This window comes from Teleopsis dalmanni, chromosome 1, assembly GCF_002237135.1.
Source record: "Teleopsis dalmanni isolate 2A chromosome 1, ASM223713v2, whole genome shotgun sequence".
Classification (NCBI taxonomy): domain Eukaryota; kingdom Metazoa; phylum Arthropoda; class Insecta; order Diptera; family Diopsidae; genus Teleopsis; species Teleopsis dalmanni.
Genome location: NC_051846.1, coordinates 137532192 through 137555716, shown reverse-complemented (window position 1 = coordinate 137555716; position 23525 = coordinate 137532192). Strand labels below are relative to the sequence as shown.

Below are 23525 nucleotides of genomic sequence, written 5' to 3'. Positions count from 1 at the left end.
ATGTCGTCCTAAAAGCAATACATAAAAGGTTTACAAACACATTGTACAACGTAATGGTATATTGGAAAAAAGGAGTAAGGAAGGGGTATGGGTAAGGATACTGAATCAAACCGTAATCCAAATTGAGGGATCTTTAAGAGCTTTATTGAAGGTTGGAAATAATTTTCAGATTTCCTGTAGAGTTGAAACCAATTACTAAAATTGAGATTTATGTATTTTTCGCACTCTCAACAACCTCAATACCTCTTCACTTTTATAAACACTATAATTTATAATTTAATGTTGTATTTTGAAAATCTTATATACAAATATAGCTTTTTGGAAACTTTTCACATTTACGTTTAAGGAATTTTAAATCACAGTTCAATCAAAAAAATATATCTGTCCTTAAATTAGATCACTTGGTGCTAATTGCGATTCGCCTTCGGCAAGATAGATTTGCAACGATTTATATAGTAGAGCTATTCCCAGCTGTTTCTTTATCTTCATTGACCAGTTTTTAGATGGCCCATAATAATCACCGCGCTTTATGTTTGTCAAATGATTAAGACTCAATGCATCGATTATGGCAGCTTCACGGGTATATGCTTCTATGGGTAAAATATTATGGAATACATTCAAGCAAACAACGCCGCATCCATTGCCCCAAATTTTTAAAATACGATCAAGTTTTTTGTTATTTGAAAATTTAGTGGGCGGTGATTTAATGAGATCCATATTGAGTGTATGTTTCCTAACTATTAAATAAATAAAAGCCATAGTGAAGATCTTTAAAGAACATGCTATTATATTTCGATGTTTACCTGGTACTTTCTTTTCATTTGAAGTGCCTCTACCAGAATGCAGCTGTGAATGTGCTTTCATAGCATCATACAGATGTGAATAGGGACGCGAGGATTTACCCTTACCAACATAGAATATTGAATGTAGGAAACGCTTCCAGACATCAGGTTTGTTAAGGTACTAAAAAATAAATAATTTTATTTAAGTTAAATCAATACACACAATTACTATTTTATGATATTTTATGACTTACTACACTCTCCCCAGGTAAGTTACAGGATATGCAAGGATCTATTAACATATATATAAAGCTCTGTTTAAGATGACCTTCACGCATATTTCGCTTTTCTTTATTATTTGCAAAATAGGACATGGCATCTGCTTCATACTTCAAATAATTTGCTATATTCTCAAATTCCTCCTCCCTGCGCACCGTACGGTATAATTCCACAGAAAATTCTACACAAAAGTAAATTTTATTATTGTTTGCAATGTTGCAATATTATACACAATGAAAAAATTATAATTTAATAAATGGCTAACTTGGCTTTCTGATTCTCGAGTTAAGCTTAGCTCTTGCCTTCGCAAAGCTTCTCTGAACTACCAAATTAAAGAATTTAAATTGATTAGCAAACATGATCTAAAAGTTTCCAAAAATAATGCTTAAAAATCGACAACACAAAATATGAAACAATCACAAAGATTTAAATTTATTTTTTGAAAATAACTTATATTTGATACTTACTTTGGTCCTGACTACTTTGTTTTTCTCTAAGTTCTTTCATTAATTCTGGATTTCGTTTGTACTTCACTAGACGTTTAATGTATAAACGCTTTGTAGTTTTAGTAATAGGCCCTGAAAAATATAACGAAAAATATAGTTATATATTTTTATATACCATATATAAAAAAAATACATATACATAAACGAGAGTAATTGAGTATATAATAATTGATAATTGAGTATATATTTTTCGGAATATTGACTTTGCAGTATATGGTGTAGAATTTTGTTAGAAGTGAATCGTGTCTTTTAAAAATCGTGTTTATGGTAAGTATATATATAATATCTGATGTCGCTGAATCAAAGTTGAAGATAGCAGAGAATTTGATGAGGTAAACATGAATTTGAAAAGCAATGGGCTTTTTACCAATATACAGTTCATTTTTATACTATAAGAGTTATTCTCCCACATCATATGATAGAATTCAAAACTTTGAGTTTTCTGCTGAAGTCAGTACCTCTTGGATAACATGACATAGATTTCTATCTTCAGGTAGAAATATAAATATTATACAATTTATTTCATTTAAATTTGTCGATATTTCGTAATTTATAATTTAAATTATTTTTTTTTTAACAATTTTGCTAATTACACGTATATAATAGTGTCACCGAAAATAAGCTTACATAGATATACATGACATACTGTTATATATACCGACATTGGTGTTTATTATCTCCTACTGGTAATCCAAAAGGTCTCAAAGAACTCCGTCGCTTTTATACTTTTTTAACCCAACAATATATTTACCCATGTATTTGTAATTATAAGTGCTGTCGTGTTATCTGTCATATAAATTCCCATGGATTTTCACAATAACACACCCACTTACTGTCACTAAATATACATTTTTTAATAATATTTACAAAAGCTTTGAGGTACTAAACATTAGATATTAAATTTATGCGTTCTTGCGTTGATTAAGTTAACTATATCGGAACTAATGTGCAGTATTTCGTTGAATCGGTTAGGCTAGAACATCATAGTAACTTATCAGTCACGTTTGATTTTATATGCGCCAATTAACAAGAGCAATATTTTGGATGAGATTCTTACTATAAATGGTTAAATTACCGAAGCATCATTCAATAGAATTTTAAGGGTGCAGGAAAAGATAGATATCCATATAAAATGCACCAAACTACTTTATGCTGCTAATAGCAATGTTACTTATCACAAATTCGCCTACACGCATGATATACAGATATACAAAATAGGTTTACAAAAATATGTGACGAATCTTCTTATTTCCAAACAAAGTGCTTTCTGAAAATGCCCGAGGCGAATATAATAAACGTAGTGGATGAGAAGAGTGAGTGGGTGTAAAATGTAACAAAATAAAAACAATTTCAGTTATACATATTCTGAAATAGTACGCAACAAATTTGACCAGTTTCGAAAGACTATATAAAGAATTCATATTAAATAAGCCGATAGAGACGAAAGGATAACTATTACTTAAAAAATGCAGAAATCATAGAGAGATATTTAAATAAATTTAATGGTAGTTACCTGGTGCTTCACCAAAAGTTGTAAGTTCTGCACGTAATTCATCAGTCTCATAATCAATTGGCAAAGTTATGTTAGTGGACTGCGTCGTCGTTGTCTGATTCAAGTTACAGCGCTTTCTACATATACACAAAAAAAAATTGTTTGTAAAAATGAAATTTAAGCACATTTTTAAATATGTATTAGAAATAATTTATTGTGTACGTATTATATACAATTACTACCGAATTCGTTCCATTATAAATATTTATTTATAAAAAAATTCTTACAATATTAAAAATTGTCTATTGGTTACAAATTTATGCATCTCAAAAGGAAATTTATTGCAACGTCCTGGAACCAATGACTTATTACACAGTATGTTTTAGTTGAAAAGTGAACGAAAGTCACATGTAATAATATGAATTAATAGATCTAGCTGTAAAAAAATACATAGTTACCTTATAGCTGAACTTCTTTGCTGTGCCACTTTATTTCCGGGATTGCTTGGTAATTTGGTTTCATAAAACACAAGTCCATTTTCATCGTCCGTATGCACATAAGCTTCCTTCATTTGTAAATAAAAATCACTTTTGGGTGATCGTATGAAGCTCATACTGCTGTTCATACCGCTTAAATCGGCACACATCGCATCAGGTACTTCTAAGTTATTTTGTCTGTTAGCGTCAAACTCAGGTACCGTTTGGTAACTACTTTCGGTGTCCGGTAACACATTTAGTTTGGCTGTTTGAGCCTCTGCCACTCTTTGAATCAACGCACCCAACGACACATTTTGTACTTTACGTTGTGGTACTCTTTCTTCTGAACCTTCCTTACGATCATGTGATGCTATGGAACCACAAGCACCACTATCTCCATCAGTCGTCTTACTGGATTTTTCTTTATATAAAACGTTAGTAAAATTAAGATGATCACTTGCCATTACATTGTCGATCATTTCACTTATGTCGTCATACTCTTTCAGTATAGTTTGACGTGCTTTAGTGTTTTGTACCTTCTGTCGCCAAACGTCTATTAGGGATACGCGTGACCGACTATGGTCTGGTGCAGTCTGTGAAAGTTCTTCAACGTTTTCACGTGTTAATGCAAATAAATTTATTGGTTTTTCCTCAGCTTGTGAAGATTCATCTAACTGAATAAGGTTATTTTATTTTATTTCTAAGTAAAATTGGGTTATTTAAATACAATTCTATTTACCACAAACGTTTTATTAACTAAATTCATTTTTTCAGACGTTTCTGTATTTTTTCCTATGTCAGCTGATTCTTTAGGCGGTAAGTCCAATACCGGAAACTTTGGCTGCAACTGGTGTCGCCGATGTGTTATATTTATATAGTAAGGTGAAGTAACATCGTAGTTGTAATGTACTCGATTTGGTGTGTATTTGATGCTGTCCAACATTTCATTCGTCACTCTAAGCGCTTTGTTATTTGCTTTGTCGGGAGTATTTTTGCAATCTGGTTCAGCATTTGGTGTGGAAGTTTTTTGATTACATATTTTTTTTTGTAAATAGTATTCGAATTTAGATTTCGACAATGAATCCTGTGAGACATTTTGTTTACATTTTAATATTTTTGAGTGCTGTTTTTGTTTTTCTCTAAATTTGTTTTGGAATATATGATCGCGCATAACTTGGACAACTTCAAAGTAGCATTCTTCAATCGCATAATGCAAAGGCGTTTTACGTTGATCATCTGAAATATCTAACTGAGCGTTGTGCTCCTTAAAACATTCTTATTATTGCAGTTCTAAAATTTTATTTGTGTTTGCTGTCATAGCTCACCAGTAGCATTTCTACTATGCCAACGCGTCCGTGCATAGCCGCTATGTGAAGTGGGGTCATATTTTCGTCAGTAAGAACATTTGGATTAGCTAGAAACACATTTACGATTAAAATTTTATGAAATGGAAAATATTATTAAAATTCACCTCCGCTTTCGAGAAATCGTTTAGTTATTTTATATGACAATTCAGCATTTTCCATACCACACGAGAAATGCAGTGGTGCAATACCACGCTCAATAGGCACGAAACTCGGATCCACCATATTTTTATCAAGTATACTGCAAATGTCTCTAACGGTTTTGAAAAGGCATTTAGTTTTACAAACATTAGTCAATTACAAAATAACGGCTTAAAAATGTCAACTTACTCTTCGTTTTCATCATCAAGAGCATCAATTAATATGAGCGCTAAGAAATTTAGCCGCTGATTCATATCAATATTATTAGTAACAATAAAAACGCAGAATCTTTATGAACTACAATTACTTATTTCTGACGGCTCTGCTAATAGCACCACAGCAAGAGTAATGTTTACGAATGGCTTGAAATGTTAAGCGTTCTTTGTTGTTGTTTTGAAATCGTTTCTTAAGTTCTTTACGTCAGATGGCGGTCTGAAGAAATTTAAAATTTTTAATGACAGTGTTGCATTTTGTGACTTTGACGCGATCAGTAATAATTCTTAATAATTTATATATGATAGCAATACTTATATATAATTGTCTTGCATTTAATATTTATATCAATGTATGTTAAATATATTATATATAAGTTGATATTAAATCCTTTTTTAAATTTTAAGTTATTTAATAATATTAATGTTGTGGCATTAATACAATTTTCAAGCCCGGTGATTTGATGGTGGAGTTCTATTAATTTAAAGTTTGAGTAATTTTAGGTCGTGCGCGAGTTAGGCTAAGGTCGTGTGCGAGTTAGGCTAAGTTGCGTTCTAAATGAGGGAAATTCTAAGTTGTGTCGATAAGTGTATTGTGTGTCGATACGTGTGATAAATGGCAAAATGTGTGCAGTGCAAAAACTCCCAAAAAATCTCCCATTTGGTTTAGCATCAACTTAGCCTAACTCGCACACGACCTTACTACCATAGCGCAGTGAACACAGTATCAAACTCTAAAAAATTATGCATACAGTTTTATCAACATATATTAGAACAAAAATTTTACCCAGAATAATTGTTTATACCAAAATCAAAAGTCAAATTGCAGTACCTCTAATCGTTATTGTATCATAAATAAAGATCACAAGTTATAAATATTTTTATATCAGACATTTCTTAGTTTGACATATTCTTAATAGTATAAAAACTGAACAATTTATTATTTAACATAAATCTACATTGTTACAAACAACTAATAGGAGACCAGGTGTTATTCAACTATGATGCCAAAGTACCGTTGATATTTCATCGCTTGAAGGGAAGTGGGAGGAAGGTGGACTGAATCAAGTTACAGCAATAAGCGAATATTCAGTTTACACTACAACTAGCCACTATGTATTCAAAACAATTTAGTACAGAGGTTGGATTAAAATCTCGTGAATATCAATAGGTTGTCCCATGTAGCAGCTATTAACTTACTTATTACTAGTTTCAAAATGAGTTAAACAGTGTTTCTTTTGCTATAGAAAACAAAAATCATCAGGATAATTACCAAGTATTAGCTCACTAGTGGGTGTCTGTAGATATTTATTTAAGACTATTTACTGAAGCAGTGGCGTCGCTAGGCGTCAGCGAGGTCGGCGACCGCCGACGGCCTCGCGCCCGCAAAGGCCTCGCAAAAAGTTACCGACTGTGGATTCTAAGCACTTGATAAATATTTTGAGCAATTTGGTTTGATAATGGCATTAACTATATTTGAAGTATTCCCTAATGTTTATATAGTAATCAGATTCATGTTCACAGTTCCAGTCAGTATAGCTTCGACGAAAAGAAAGAAACAAAGTTAAAATTGTTTAAGACGTACTAGAAAAATATGATGGTTCAAGAGAGACTATCTTCATTATGATATAATTTAAAAAAAAATAGGGTGATACTAAAAGTAGGAAAATTCATTTATTTTAATTTGTGTTTATTTTAAATTGATTAGCAATAAAACTTTCAATCATGCTTTGTCGTATTAGTGAATGTAACTTATTTACTTTTATAACTGGGTTATAAAGGGGGCCTCGCAATTCTGATGTCGCCGACGTGCAGAGTTGGTCTAGATCCGCCACTGTACTGAAGACAAAATACTTATTAAAACACAAAATACTCTCTTTAACTAGTTATGTTTTCATTCATTTACATTATTATTTTACATCTAAAAATGTTTCTAGTTTAGCTTTAATAACTTTGAATTAAAGAATAAATTGATTTTAATTTATTTATTGCATTTCCTTTATAAAATTTATATTAAATGAATAGTTTTTAATAGTTAAAATATTAATTTATTAAACAAAAAATAGAAAATCGAATTTCTATGCATGATAGATTACTAGTTCATTATAGTCTAGTCAGATTATGCACTAAGAAATAACAATATTACACTTGTGACAACATTTCGTACCATATTAAAATTTTTTTCACATTTTTTTATATTTTTATTAAAAAATTATAATTCAGTTTATAATTTTTATATATATGAAATTTTATATATAAAATTATCACCATATCAAATTTAATAATTACAGAAGATATGTCGTAATCTCAAACAATATATAGAACATCAATTATCGATAACTGTTTTAGTCTCAATTACACGTTTGTAATAAATTGCAGACCTTTTCGGAATACGTTCCTTGTTCTCGCTTGTCAGGTTAACATAGTACAAACCAAATTTTTCACTGCGAACCAATAAACTTAGTGAGAATTAATCGACGTAAAAGGTATCAATGAACTTACGTGTAACCTCTCTGCCATTCAAAATTATCGATTAAACTCCAATGAGTATAGCGCGAAACATTACAGCCACTGTTCACAGCATTTAACACGGCTTGCAGGTGGGCCTGAAAAGGCGTTAATGAAATTAGCACACTTTCCACACGCAACATAGGTGTTGCTGTACTTAAACTTTTCAGTGCATGCTTAACTGGTATTTTTATTTTTTTATTACCTTCAAATAATCGATCCGCTCGCTGTCATCTAGTGTACCTTCGTCCGACCAACCGTTTTCTGTTATTATAACTTCAACATTATTGTAATTATCACGTATCCACCTGTAAATAATTTTCAAAAAAAACATATATTTTTGAAGATTAATGAAATTGCTTTTACTTTAGTAAATCTTCTAAGCCTTCCGGCACGCAATACAACCAAGTGGATTTTGCGCGTCTCCATTTGCTATCAATGTCATATTTCAAGTGTGCATCATGGTCCCAAGAAGGTACTACACCTTTTGGTGGTAGTGCTTCCTCAACATAACGGGATGAGTAGTAATTCAAGCCCAAAAAATCACCAGATCCTTTAATGGCATTTAGCCACCAACTTTTAAGAGCTGATAATCGTGGCCATGCTCGACCTTCTTTCTGGCTGTTACTAACAATATCCTCTATCATAATGTATGGATAATTTCCCGACAAGCTAAATATGGGATGTGCTAACCAACCCAACTAAGAAAATGAATTTATTTGTTAATATACAATTTTTTACACCGCAGCTTCGAAGTTTCATACCGAATATTGCATTCCACGATCTACTGCATCATTATCATTCGTCTTCGAATACAAAAACCGACTGCTTATTGTGATGCCCACTTTACCGCCTTGGGTTTCGAAATACTTTGCTTTATAGAGACGATAAGCTGCAGCATGTGCTTTCAAAGTAGTTTCCATGCACATGTAATCAGCCACGCCAGAAGCACGTACCATTGGTGGAAAATTACAACTGCCATACCCTGGTACACAATAATCAAAGGGCTCATTAAAAGTAACCCATACCTTGACACGATCACCAAAATTTTCGTATAAGGTGTCTGCGTAATAGCGAAAATATTTAATAAATATTTCATTTGTAAATCCTCCCAAATCGCTTAAGGCTTGTGGCAGATCATAATGAATCATAGTTACCATTGGTTCAATACCATTACTTATGAGCTTGTTAATAACCATATTGTAGTAATCGATGCCCTTCTGATTTTTTGACGAAATGTCTCCATTTGGCAAGATTCTAGGCCATGAAATCGAAAAACGATAGAAGTTCACCTACAAATTAAATGAAAGCGGATGAGGATGACATGCAAATTTCAAGTTTTACACATTTGTAAATTTATTATAATTTATCTATGGTCTTGCTATAACTTTCTAATATATAAACTAATTTTACACATAATACAAAATTTATTATTTATTACTTTATCTCAAAAAAGAACACAATTTAGCACCTTACCTTAAGTTCTTTAAGCGCTGCTAGATCTTGTTCAAAACGATGATAGGAATCTGGACCAATGTCGCCATTCGAGCGATCATCTATCATTTCAGGATGGTCGTGTGTAAAAGTATCCCAGATCGATAAACCTTTACCATCTTCATTCCAAGCGCCTTCAATCTGATAAGCGGCGGTCGAAACGCCAAACGAAAAGTTTGATGGAAACTTTTCACTTCCGATTTTATGTTTCAATTCGCATATCTTCTGGGCATTTATCGCTGTCACTGATCGAGTGTGCAGAAAACAAAAAGCGACAACCAACAGCTGTAAATCAAATTTAGTTTTAATATTTTTAGATATAGGTCGTGTGCGAGTTAGGCTAAGTTGATGCTAAACCAAATGGGAGATTTTTTGGGATTTTTTGCACTGCAGAAATTTAGCCATTTATCAACACGTATCGACACATCACTACATTATCGGCTCATCTTAGTATTTCCCTCATTTAGAACGCAACTTAGCCTAACTCGCACACGTCCATAATATAAATTACACTCATATTCTAATAAAAGTACACATAAGAATACACATACCAAATGGTAAGAGTACTTCTTCATTATCGTGACTTTTGCAACTAATCGTAATTCAATTATTAGACTGCGAAGAAAGCGACTCAAACAATTCTCCCATCAATACGGCTGCTCCTCTTCGGCAGACCGTCAAGAACTGATAAGAATGTGTATTGTTTGCAAAAGATTGTTTGATTTTTTCTTTCTTTATTAAAATAAAAATCACTTGCATCTACACTGAGTTACAAAAATTTTGGTACGCTATATAAAATGTACCAAAATTTACTAATAAAGCAAATTATCACAACTTATGGTATACGATTATTATATCAATTTATGTAAGCCATTACTATCAGATAATGTGGAATGATGGTGGCCATACTATTCAATGGCGTAGCCAGGATTGTGCTAAAGCGGTAGGAAGGCTATTTACTGAATAGTTTTTGTTTGATTTTTATTGAAGTTCACTAAATACTAAATAATAATATAAATGTAACAGTTAATAAACCTTGTTGTCCAACAGAGAAAATAATTTTAAAAAATATAAACTAATACTTTTCTCAGCATTGTGAATATACAATAGTCTGTTTTAGAAAATCTTCATTTACAAATTAAAATCGTTCGACCAAATAACTTGGAAATATAAGTATAAATATCCTTATTTTATAAATTTAAATATTTTTGGTTCTTGATGTGTTAAACAGCGCTTTTTTAAGAGTTGAGCTGTAACTCTTAAATCAATCTTAATCATTCAATCTTAACTTTAGACCAAACTTTAAATAATAACTGCAGAACTTACTATCATTCTCTTGTGTTCCCGATTTGTAAAATTTCTCTTCTATTTCATTGTGTTTTGTGTTGTATTATTTTATTAGTGCAACATACTAGGTTGCCAATGTTAAGTGGAACCATCCAGAAAAACCTTAAGATGAAATTGACTAATGATAAATTTACCGACGTATTTGAAACGTCAGTCTTGGGAAATTTTTGTTATGAAGCAGTATACACCACAAGAACGCGTTAAAGCCCATGAGAATTTTTGGCGAACAATAATCAAAAGTGATGAGATACGTTTCATATTAAATGGAACCATAAACAAATAAAATTGGCGATTTTAATGAATGGAAAACCTTCAAATTATTAAAAAAGCGGTCAAAAGGTAACAGTTGTGGAATTTGTGACAAAGCAACAACCTTCAATCAGTTGCGTTATTGTGGTTTAATAATCAATTTTTTAAAGTGAATTGTTATTGAAAATGATATGCAGAACTTTTACTTTCAATAATACAGTGCACTACCTTTTACAACTCGTGTCCAAATCGATTTCTTGAAAAAATAAAACTAGAAACTAAAAAGTTTCTAACCCATTAACTGTATCCAAGTGTAACGCGGTAAGATAAATTTAAATCGTTCAATTTTATCTGCCTGCAATAATTTGTAAATTTATTTGAAAAAAAAAAGACACTGCATTTCGGAGATGGTCGAGCTTCTATCTTGCAGCAGCGTATCATTATACAGATCCCAATACAATACAATACAATAATTCAATAATAATACAATAATCAAGTATATATATATTGAAGACCTCTAAAGATTACTCAGTAACGATTAGACAATTCTGACCTAAATGCTTGCAAAAGGAGTTTGAAACACACCTCATTAATAATACTTCACTTAAGACCTCAAATCAATTGTACACAGTAAATAAAATTTAATTAAGAAAATCCAATAATCTGCATTTCAATATATACCTTTCTGTACTTGAATAGTTCCATTCTGATAACTAACCCATTTTCATACAACCTGTCCTTATCACCCCGACATGAGTAATAAAAATTGTTGGGTATTTGTAAATACTGCAGACTTAAAAAGAAACCTATATTCTTCTCAATCCATGGAGGTACTGGTATCAAATTCACGGATGACGATAAAGTGAATTTGAAGCTTTTACCATTTCCTTGGAACTACGATACAGTAAAAAATATAAACAAAACAACTAGTGAAAACATGGAGTTTGTGCGAAAAAAAGTAGCGCCTTATTAGACGCAATTGGACATCAGGAACTATAAACTAATTAAAAAGAATATTTCATATTCGAATATTTCCTAAGACCACTGATGATGACGTGGCAATACTCGAAACTGCATTGTATGGTCAGCCAATTTTCAATAAATTAACTAAATTTTTGTTCTTGTCTCTTTTTTTTACTATTCGAATCCATCTAACTTTTGAATAGTTTCTTTTCGTCACTCACTCTCGACAAGCAAAAATTAATATATAATTTTAATTTATAAACAAAAAGTTACATTAAATACAAAATAAATGCAATCAAGGGACTTCATATTCAAACAGTTTTTTACGCCAAAATTATATACATAAATTAAAACCATAACTTGTTAACAAAATATAAAGCTTTGCCAACTACTTCAATTTCAGATACATATGTATCGTTTCAGCAAAGAAGTTCCTGATCATTGTTTGGTGAAAGACAGCTAATATAACATAGTATAGTTTTGAAAACTTGTGAAGAGGTTAGCTGCAGTCTAAATAAATTAAAATACGTTAAAATATATATATTTAGAGTTAATACCGTTAAATTATAAAATTAAACCAAACACATTAATTAATTTTAAAAAAACTTATATAAGTTAATGAACATTAACATATTTTAATAATCATACAATAATTGTATCAAAACAATATCCCGTTGGAATTTGTGTTTTGATGCAATTTTGTTAAAACAATTTACGGTTATCAAATTATTGAAAAACAACATGTTTGTTAATAATTTTGTCAAAATTAGACACCGTAACTGAATTTTCTGCAAAACAATATCCCGCAATGGATATTGTTGAAGGGTTATTGTTGTTGTTAATATTTGTTTTTCGAATTAAGAATTTTAAGTTAAACGCGCACTTGCTAAGTTAGTTTAAGTTAGTTATTAAGGGAAAATATAAGAATAAAGTGGTCATCTCGGAGAATTCGAAATAAGTTGTTATTTTTCTTGGTATAATAAACATAATATACAATAATTTGTATTCTGAGTGATGAAATTTGGATCGTAATTAAATTTTAACATGGAGTTGAGAAATACAACTCTGTAGTTGTAATCCAATGTCAACCTATGTTCCACATTTTCTTGACAAATGAAAATGCAAAGTGAGACCTCAAAATTTTCGTTATTGAGCGCAAAAGTTAAAAGATTTTATGAAAGTGTTGGGGAAGCACATAAAAGTGAAGATTTAAAAAAATTAAGCAATTATTTTTGTGCAAATAAAACATTTAACTGTCATGAAATATTCAATTTATTGCTTAGCGGAGATACAGAAAATGAAAAGAAATATGAATATTTAAAAGGTGAGATGAGTAAAATAATGAACTTTATTTAATAAAAATTAAACGTATATTATATAAAGCAGATTTTAATTATGAGGACTTTCTGTGCTATTATAAAAAATTGCTTCCTATTTATGTGTACTGTCAACTCGTTTTTGCAAACGTGCCATTGGATGAGCTGGAACTGGAATGGTTAGGTGGAAATTTGAAATACATCACATTAGCAGGAAGTCAAGATGAATCAAAAGGAAACCTCGAGCAGTTACTTCTGCTTACCGCAGTGCTTGAAAATGCATTGGGCAACGTTTATTATACTGTTTCGGAAAAGCGTAATCCTCCACACTTGTTGAGAGATTTATTGGCTACAGCTGAAATTGCAAATATTTTTGGAACAGATCTGGTAAATTTTATTTTATTATAGTTTATTGTTGAGTTAAAACTACAATTTATAACAACTGGAAGTCAGTTAATCTTAGCAGTTATTTGAAGTTTAAATTGTTGCTAAACAAATATTTTAAAAATAATGCTATCACAAAAAGAATGGTGTACTGGAATTTAACAGTTTAAAATAACTATAATTAATTGATTCAATAATTCAATAGCTGGTTTATGATAGCGTTCTAATATAACATAGCAAGTGAATTTGTAAATGAACTTGCACAGTAACTGACTAATTAACACTGACTCTTGTGTTAAGCTTCAAATTCAAATTTGGATTGAAATAGTCTCTTAATATGTCTTAAGCTATAATCGTTAAATTAAAAAAGAAATTAATAAAATGCATAAGTATATAATACATTAGTATACATATATAATAATGTATTTGTATTTGATTTTTAGGTATTATTCATGCAAATCCTATTGGGCACACCAAAATCAATAAATTTGAGGAACATTGTTTGGCATGGTTTCCTTAACTCTAATGAAGTTCCACCTTACTACAGTAGCGTATTACTATTGTTATTGCACACGCTGGGATCCAAATTGGGGAACATAAAATTGGAAATTATACAACGACCACACAAAGAAGACTACAGTTATTATTGGCATCAATTTGATGCAGTGTCAAATATACCGTCCGCATGTCAAAGGGACCTCATAGCTAAATGTTGTTACATTGATGATGGGTTTAAAGCTTACTGGCAGCAGATATTTAGCTACTATGAAAATAAACAATATTGGTTGTTCGTAATGCTAATTTTGCCACAAATTGAGTTGCTGCTTAGAATGGTCTATCAAAGTGTCAACGGATATGATGTAAGCGCTAAGATTGATGAATACTATATAACAATAGATACCATATTTGAAATGCATGTACCAAATGCAGAAGGAAATTGTTTAAAAATAAATAAAATATTTACCACCGATACTGCCATCAATGAAGGTGCTTTGAAATTAATGTATGATTTATTTGTGGCACCTAATGGACCACGTATTCGTGATAAAGTCAGCCATGGTGAAGTTTTGATGGATATGATAGATGATGCTCTATTATGTCGTATTTTGCTATATTTATGCTTTAATATTATAACGAACAATAATGTGCAATATTCATTAGAGGCTTATGAAAGTAAGTTTCACTTAAATAGTTTAAACCGCAAATCCATTATAAGTGCCATAGAGCAACTGGAGTGCTTTGCGCAGTCATGGTTACCTGATTACACCACTTATGAGTTTACTGAATTAAGTTCCAAGTTCACAAGTACCGTCAAAATTTTTCAACGTCCAAAACTAGAATCAGAAGCTATGCTGCTAGTTATGAAAATCTCTCAATTTGTATCAAAAATTTGCCTTAACTACACAGACACCCTAAATGATCGTACATCACTTATGGAACAACGTAAATTGTCGTCAAGAAGACGTTTAAATTTGCAGAAATTATTGGAGACTGTTCCTAAAATATGTTCAACATTGGTTTCTGTAATGAAATGCGTTAAAAATATATATGATATGTTTCAACTGCGAGATAACAGCATCTACTGCGATAAATTGCTTTGTGACGCAACTATAAGGTATGATATATTTACATGTATAATTTGATTATTACAACACTTAATATATGTATATTTTAGGTTTCTTAAGCGTTCGCTAAAGGTTTGTGAAAATCTTGAAGTTTATGCAGAAAAGCATAGTGCTGAATGGATTAAAATCCTAGAAATGTGTGAACAATTCAGTATATATAAACAATCCTGTGATATAAGAATACTTCCTGAAGCAATAAATTATTAACGTCAATTTTTATTAATAATGTCCAGATGTTTAGATGTGAATGTTGCATATATACAACCTATATGAAACTACATATTTATGCCGATAAATTGTCTGATATAGTTAACAAAATGGATATAACTTTATTTATAGTTAGTTATCAAAAAAGATTATCACATTGTAGATGCGGCAAGAATCTGATTACAATTATTGTTGTCGTTAAACATAAAGGGACCTGTTGGTATTATTTCGTTTGTGTAGCAAGAAAAATCAAGGTTTAAAAATTGTGATGCATCCACAAAAAATATCAGTTAATGATTCCAAATTTACTGTATTACAAAGATTTATTTTTGACTTATTAAAATAAATATTACTCAAGATGTTCTGATCTCGAACATCTTGACTCATATACACTTAATATACAATATTTCTGCAACTTTTTTAATAGGAGTTTTCAACTTGTTAAATACGAGGTTAAATACTAATTTGTGAAAACTAACAGTTGCTATTTGGTATTTAATTTCTTGGCCTATCTCCCAAATCATCATATTCCATATCTTATTGAGTGCTCTCTCTTAGTATATTCTTTGTATTGGTTCTTTTGACGGACTGCATTGCGGCTTGAAAAATCTTAGATTATTTTCACTAGTTTTTAAATCTGTATTTGAAATAAACGAAAAAAAATTAGTTTTATTTAAAATTTCTTTTAGTAGGACAGTATAACTTGTTGGTAAATCCCAATCGTTAAGAAAACTATATATTAATATAAAACGTTTTGTAGATGATCGTTTGTTCCGAAATGCATCTTACAGCATTATAGAATTTGAGTACTTCAGTGACACACATCACTCATATTTTTGCAAACACAAAAATTATAGATTTTTGAGCTGGTGATAAATATGCAGTGTTCAATAGCAAAATTATTTGAAAGAAAGTTATGAGAGTGAATAGTGAATATTGGCAGAGTTATTTACGCCTTTCTTTAAAATGTGGAATTAGTATAAACTCTATTACATTGATATTAATGTCATGTGATGAGGTATTTTTTGGAAAAGGTTGAAAAATAATTTCTCAACCAAATTTCTCACTTCGTTTTTTATTATTTGGAGAGTCTACCTCCAAAATTGATTTTTAATATGAATAAACAGCTAAACCAACGAATTATTCAACAATATTGTGATTCATTTCTATTATTTTATCATTTCTAATTATTAAGAAAGAAGTGCGTTGTATTAAAATCGCATGTGCAATATGGTTTGATTTGTTGCAAAAGACTGGCTAGATATATACACACTCTTACCTTCTCCAATCAAATATTAATATCTTAACATCCGTTTTTGTACTTCGTATTTAAAAAAAATTCAATATGTTATTTTTATGATTCTTATAGTCAAAGTATTGTATATTTTCCAAATACATATATATGTTTCAATGTAAATGTAATTTATTATTGTTTCTATGTAATGTATACCTTAATATTAATTGCAATGTATTTATATGTATAGTTCCCCGATGATGACTATAGATTATAGTCGAAATATTGGACAATAAAAATCTTATAAAATTAAATAATAAAATTTTTTTTTTTTAAAAAATATTATTTAATAACTGACCAATTAGCCCGTGAAATAATTATTTTTTAAAAAAAATTCAATTTTTAAATTAATAAGTTACTTGTTCACTTTTGTTTACTAATCACAGACTATCGCGTTAATCCTTGCTTAAAGAATAGTTGTGTTTTCATGTTTTGCTCCTAACCCGTTCTATAAACGTCTGCTGCAAGTGCTTATGCAGTAAGGGTACCGTCCGTATGCTATCCTAACATGTTTTAGTTTTTATTCAAATATATTATTGCAATTATATTTGCATGGCGTATCGGGCATTAAAATTTCGGGAAGTTAGTTGGCAAGAGTATCAAATTTCTTGCTTTGTAGAAATATTCCAGTGTATTTACTATCATTTATTCTACTTTAATTTTTTTTAATACGTATTTTATTTGCACAATATCTTAAATTAACTTTTTGTACCTTAGTTGTAGCCGATTTCATTAAGAAAACCCAGTGAATAATAACAAAAAATTATATATTTTTTTAATGTTAATTTTTTCTTGCCGAGAGTAACGCGTCTTTATGACGAAAAGAAACTATTCAAAAGTTATATGGATTCGAATAGTAAAAAAAGAGACAAGAACAAAAATTTAGTTAATTTATTGAAAATTGGCTGACCATACAACGCAGTTTCGAGTATTGCCAACTGCTCATCATCAGTGGTCTCAGGAAATATTCGAATTTCTTAATTAGTTTGTAGTCCGTATATAATTTGTGTGTAAGTCTGCAAGTGCCAGGCTTAGAACTTGTGTTGTTTTACTGCCTTTCATTATTTAATCCACTATATCATTAACGGCGAAGTGAAGCTAGGAATATAGTGTATTTTTTATCTGCTAATATTGTCGTGTTATTTTAATCATTTTTAAAAATATTTTAAGCCAAAGAGTCTAAATTATATTGACAACTTTTAGTAATAGGTACCTGTGATATTTCGATTTGTGATGATGTAGACTTCATCACAAATTTTTAAACAAATTATGTTTAAAAAGAATTGTTTTTTTTAATTTAACAATGCAGAATATTTTAAGATCTTCCAAAAAAAGTTTGAGAACATAAGAAAAAATATTATTAAGAAAGTACGACTTCAAACTATGTGTACTGTTGAAGGTTTTACTAAGGTCTAAACCTTGACTTTGTATAAAAATAAAATAAGGAATTCTTTTTTTGTAACAAATATTTCAGTTTAATACCTACTAGAAAATATTTGAATGCTTAAGATACTTTAGAGATATGTCTTCTACAAGAACAAACAAAAATAAACACTTGTATTGTGAGATAAAGATATTAGTTTAAGTTATTTGATAACTACCTTAATAAACATATAAAGACTGCATTTAATAATTAGTTTAATAATTTAATAAAATATTTGGCAAAGAATTGAAAGCAGTATAAAGAGTAAAAAATTGAATAACAAATATTTAAAGTTGAAGTACAATTGTTTGTTAAATTATTTAAATATCTATTAAAACAACAATGCACGAACATTCAGGCATTGACAATTTTGCACGTTCCTCAGTTTGAAAAATCTGTTACTCGTATATACTCGTATATGTTTTTTATGAACATTAATTACGGTACCGGATTTACGGTGCTGTAACCTCTTTTGCGGTTGTCAACCCAAGTGAGCATAACGCAACAAATGCATCTGTTAACTAACAATGATGCTCGATTGTAAATGTATCTGCACCTATTTTTGCTATTTACTTCACGTTATTTTATTAAAAGATTACTGGTAATGCTTTTATAATTTAAAGCCATCTAATAGATCTGTTATTGTCATTATACTTCTTTTTTTACAGGTCATTAGTGTTTTAATATTTTTATTTAGTAAAAATTAGAAAGCACACATAGTACTAAAACTATACTGTCGACTTTCAAATATTATTTAAATAGTCGTACTAATTTAAAGATTAATTATTTAAAATTTAGTTTAATTTTTTAAATATTCTTTTTATGAATAATAGTCTCGAAATGATTCCATTTTAAAATTTTGAAAAAATGATTTAAGATTGTAGCCAAATTTGTTAGAATATAATTTCGATAAATTCAAAGAAATTGGAAATGATCTCTACCACTCTAACAAACATATATACGCTATTTCATGTCAGTAACAATTTAAAGGTATTGCATTAATTTCTTCTGCTCCTAATAATAAAGTGAAAATTAAATATGGATCAATAGTAACCTTTAAATAATGTAAAGATTCTTGAAGCCATTCGTACGTATACACGACCAAGAGTTGCTCATTCCTCCAACGGGGGACTCAAAAACTAGATTTGAAAAGTAGTGGTTGCTTGATGGGTTGTAGCGGCTGGGCGTCAGATATCTTTCATTTTCCTCAAAAAGCGATTTTTTGCCGTTTTGCTACCATATTCCTCGGAAGAATTCCTAAGATAGAGGAATATAGACTAAATCCATCGCATCAAATTTAGATAATTTAATAGATCTTTCATCTTCATCTGATAAGCTGTCAAAGAAATACCTATCTAAAAACCTATTTCTGAAAAGTAGTGAGTAAGTAAAAATTTAGTCGTAATGTATGTGTAATGTGAATATACACATCCTTTAATCTATTTTTATAGTTGATTGATTTTAATGGCGGCAGCACTTTTATTACCACATGAAAATGAAAATATAACTTTTAAAACCAATCTGCGCTGTTGATAAAGTAGATTATTTTAATATGATCGATATCTGGGTTCTTTTACTTCCATAATTTCACTAATTAATGCTGTCTTAGTGTTGCGAGGCGTGGGCATTTGCAAAGACGGGTCGTAGTCATTTCTATTTCTCTTTACTTCTTGTAGATTCCGCATTTGTGGTTAAAAGAGATACTCATTAACCAATGGCTTTCAGCATCGCCACGAGTCTCGCCATTTCGATCTTGACTCTGTTCAGTAGACTTTTCGTTCTCGATAATGTGTAAATGTGTAATTTATTATTATCAGTTTATTTTTGAGTTTAGTTTAGTTTTTAATATTTATTTCTCACAGTGTCTATTATCGATTCTCATTTGTATGTTACTGTTCGTAGAAAATAATTATGAATACGTTCTGACAGCTATGCTGGATATAACTAAGACTTATAATTAAAAGAATAAGTAAGACACAGTTGCTGATATATAGTATCATAGGTGGTGCAAAGAGAAATAAAAGACCGCGAAAACCGCTATAAAAAACTTATAACAGTTGTTATATATGAGAAACTATATAATAATAATATAAGTACAATAAGTCTAAGTAGAATACTGTTTATTAATTAGCAGCTCACAACGTTTCAACATAAAGAGATGAGACTTAGAGTTTTGTAACAAAATTACAAATTAATTCATTAATCGTACATATTATTCCAATACGACTATTACAAGAGCTACTAAACTAAACTACTATAGTTAATAACTTCTGAATGGAAACTTAAATATATGTTTTTTATGATCTCATTTTTCATAATTGTCATTTACTAATATGATTGAGAGTATACTGTAGTGTTCATTTAATCTGTAAAAAGTTGGTAAGATCAAATATAACTCTAAGCATTATAGTAAAAATTAAATAGAAAAGTTATTTTTTATTTGGCAAGCATAATAATATGTTAAATAAAAAGAATTTGAGACTGAAAATAACTTTTTTAAAATATGTTCCTTTATGATCTATACACTCTCTATGCGTTTGACACATTTGTTCGTTTAACTTCCTGAAACTCCGATGTGTACTGGTCAAGATCATGCATACATGTCTATTGGACTTTTTTTCCAGGGCCAGAAATCACTCTTAGTGATCTTAAAATGAATATTTTTCTTATTATTGGTAAAATAAACGCAGATGTATTTGAAAAAGTGGTCAAAAATTTGCTGCTGTTCAATTAAGTAATTAAAACAAATTGAGAGGCATCAAATCGTTTTTGCAGACTTATTTTGTATTTTATTTGCCTAATCGTTACCAGATACAGTTGGTTACCCGAAAACCTTTTCTTTTGTTGCCGTTTTCTGGTAATCCCAAAATAAAAAAAAAATTCTTCCCATATCGATTTTGAGTTCAAAAATTTTTCTTTTGAATTACTGAAAGAATCTATATAAAACAAATTAAAACAAATTAACTTATGTTTTCAAGAGAAATGCCACGGTAACATCTAAGTTCCCTCAGTATTCTATTTTACTCACTCTGTTGCAACCAAAGTTTCATTTTCAGTTTTACATTGCAGAAGGCTCATTCTACTACAAAAGGATTTGATACGATAGCCTCAACTCTTATTACAAATAGCTGAGAAGCATTTTGGTCATCATGCATTTGGACCATAAACATAAAGATATGGCACAGTATTTTTGAAAGTCAGTTTAAAATATATGTTAGGTTTTATAATTTACTTCAATATTTATCTCCTTCATTTTTGTTTCTTTTTTAATTATGGCAATTATGCTACTTAAATTGATCTAAATTAAAACTGTTGAAATAATTTCTAAGCATGTTTAAGGTGTGATCTGCTTTGCATTTGCTAACAAATAATTGATACAATTTGTGTCGAAGAGCATTTCTGCCCTTGCTAGAATACGTAGCTTTAAAAAATTTGTACCTTGGTAGCAATGCCTGTGAGATTTGGAAAAGAACAAGAGAGATTGATACAAAAATACAAACTTTTGTCAACAAATGTTTACGACAAATATTAAAAATATGGTGGCCCAACCGCATCACTAACACCAACCTATGGGATCAATCACCTGCTACTATTGAGATAAGAACACATAAATGGCGCTGGATAGGCTATTGGATCTCCGCAAATCCAATGGAAACATTGCATGCAAAACTCTGAGGTGGAATTCTCAATGCAGCTGTTGACCTGGAGCGCCGGCTAAAACTTGGAGGAGGACAATTGAAGAAAAAACTAAGAGAAATCAATTATTCCTGGAGTGATATATGCCGAGAATCAAACAACAGAATCCGACATAAAAAGATGGAGAGGCTCTATGCTCCACTGGGAGATGAGGATAAGAGAGAGAATCGTATTTATGGTGAGATTTGTTTGTCATACGGAATAGGTCTGTTAATATGATAATAAAATAACTGAAGTATAACAAAATATGTATAGCTCTTATTTCATTTGTATTTGTCTTTTCGTTCTCACTCTGAAGATTAAAAACGATATAGGTTTTGTGATCAAAAAACTAGTCAAGAATATTAAATAAATGAAATTAATTTTGCCGCATATTTTTACTTTCTGAACTTAACTTTCTTGAAGAGTCGCACCAGAATAAATAGAAAATGTATCTATTGAAAATTGTGCACTGTTTTTAAACACAGAAGTTTTGTTAGTTCATTAATTTTCATTGTTACTATTATTGCACTATTATTAAACAATCCATATTAGTTTGATTCTAAGCTGACAAAAGTTTCTCGCGGTCAATATTTTATAAAATTGCATTTAGAATGCCTGATTTCAGCCAGAGTAAGGTGAGGCATGGCGAAAGGGTTTGGCATTGTCACATTATAAAAATTGCCTAAATTACATTGCGCATATAAATTGTATGTATATATAAATCCGTTTCCCACACTTAACAATCATGCACCTCAACTACTCCACACTACGAGCGCAGCAAACCACCTCCATATCTCACTAAAGAGCCTTCGCCCTATTACGGCACCACTCTACCGCGAAGTACAGATGAATAAAGCATTTATTTGTTGTTGACATAGCATCGTATGGTCGTATGGTATCACTTCCATCTGTATCTGGAAAATTGTTCTATTTTGTTATGCAGATGTAAACTTCGTGTTTCGGCGCAATTTTTGTGAGCATTTAAAAACCACTGTCGAGCTATGTTGTTGAGCTATGTTTTTTGGATATCGCGGTTGAGCGATTTCAGTTAGAAAAAAGATCAAAAAATCTGTAAATGGTTTGACTCTTGTCGGGTGCACCTTACGCAGCCAGATCGCTTGGGTTCGTTGTCGTTTGCTGTTGCTGTTGCTGTTGCTGTTGCGGTTTTCCTACATGCTCCAAATTTTTTTTTGATCGTGGACTGTGATAGTCGACACAGTTTTTGTTCTGATTTCATCAGAGTAACCAATCATACTTTTGTGATCTTTGTTTTTAGAAATCAGTTTGAAATAGAAAATCGTTTAAATCGGTCGTGTGCTCAAGTTACGCGCTTTTTGTATTAATTTGGCGATGTTAAAGGATATGCAATCCTTTTTAATTGGAGTTTATATTAAGAGTTCTTAAAACCTATTCAACAAATATTTGAATAAAAAGTATACACAAATAAAATAAGTATTTATAGTTAGATATAAAAATCAAAAAATTAAGTGCAAAATCCAAAATAGTTTAAGAACTGCCATCATTATATGAAATCATAAATTATGTTAAATGAGAATATTAGCCAAAAAAATGTTCATCAAAGCGTAATAAATTAGGTTGATTAAAAAAAATTATTTCACATTTTCAATATATAAAAAATAATTGATGAGTATAAATAATTTAAATTTTTATGTGATACACTATAATACATAACATAAATATATATATATATATAATATAATAAATAATAATAATAAATAAATATAATAGAAGTATAATAATATATTAAAACAATCATATAGATCA

The 23525-nt window shown here is 30.3% G+C and overlaps 3 protein-coding genes across 4 annotated transcripts; 1 reads left to right on the top strand and 2 right to left on the bottom strand.

Annotated features, from left to right (window-relative positions):
- Positions 1-268: 268 nt before the first annotated feature.
- On the bottom strand, positions 269-5415 carry LOC119668961. Of its 2 annotated transcripts, XM_038078661.1 has the most exons (10): positions 5230-5412; positions 5007-5152; positions 4861-4949; positions 4275-4799; positions 3518-4209; positions 3081-3196; positions 1529-1639; positions 1037-1242; positions 804-963; positions 269-737 (listed from the first exon to the last, which is right to left on the bottom strand). In XM_038078661.1, the coding sequence occupies exons 1-10, from the start codon at positions 5292-5294 to the stop codon at positions 388-390; spliced, it is 2460 nt and encodes an 819-aa protein (XP_037934589.1). In that variant the 5' UTR covers positions 5295-5412; the 3' UTR covers positions 269-387. The 2 variants fall into 2 exon arrangements, with proteins under 2 accessions (XP_037934589.1, XP_037934588.1); XM_038078660.1 differs by having other exon boundaries at positions 269-963; positions 5230-5415.
- Positions 5416-7506: 2091 nt separating this feature from the next.
- LOC119668960 (myrosinase 1-like) lies at positions 7507-9920 on the bottom strand. Its single transcript, XM_038078659.1, has 7 exons — positions 9806-9920; positions 9237-9539; positions 8525-9052; positions 8127-8461; positions 7966-8068; positions 7755-7858; positions 7507-7696 (listed from the first exon to the last, which is right to left on the bottom strand). Exons 1-7 carry the CDS (start codon positions 9827-9829, stop codon positions 7579-7581), a joined length of 1515 nt encoding a protein of 504 aa, XP_037934587.1. The 5' UTR covers positions 9830-9920; the 3' UTR covers positions 7507-7578.
- Positions 9921-12621: 2701 nt separating this feature from the next.
- Positions 12622-16393, top strand: LOC119666291 (endoplasmic reticulum membrane-associated RNA degradation protein-like). The gene is made up of 5 exons (XM_038075572.1): positions 12622-12638; positions 13097-13137; positions 13200-13516; positions 13957-15128; positions 15189-16393. Exons 1-5 carry the CDS (start codon positions 12622-12624, stop codon positions 15343-15345), a joined length of 1704 nt encoding a protein of 567 aa, XP_037931500.1. The 3' UTR covers positions 15346-16393.
- Positions 16394-23525: the final 7132 nt, after the last annotated feature.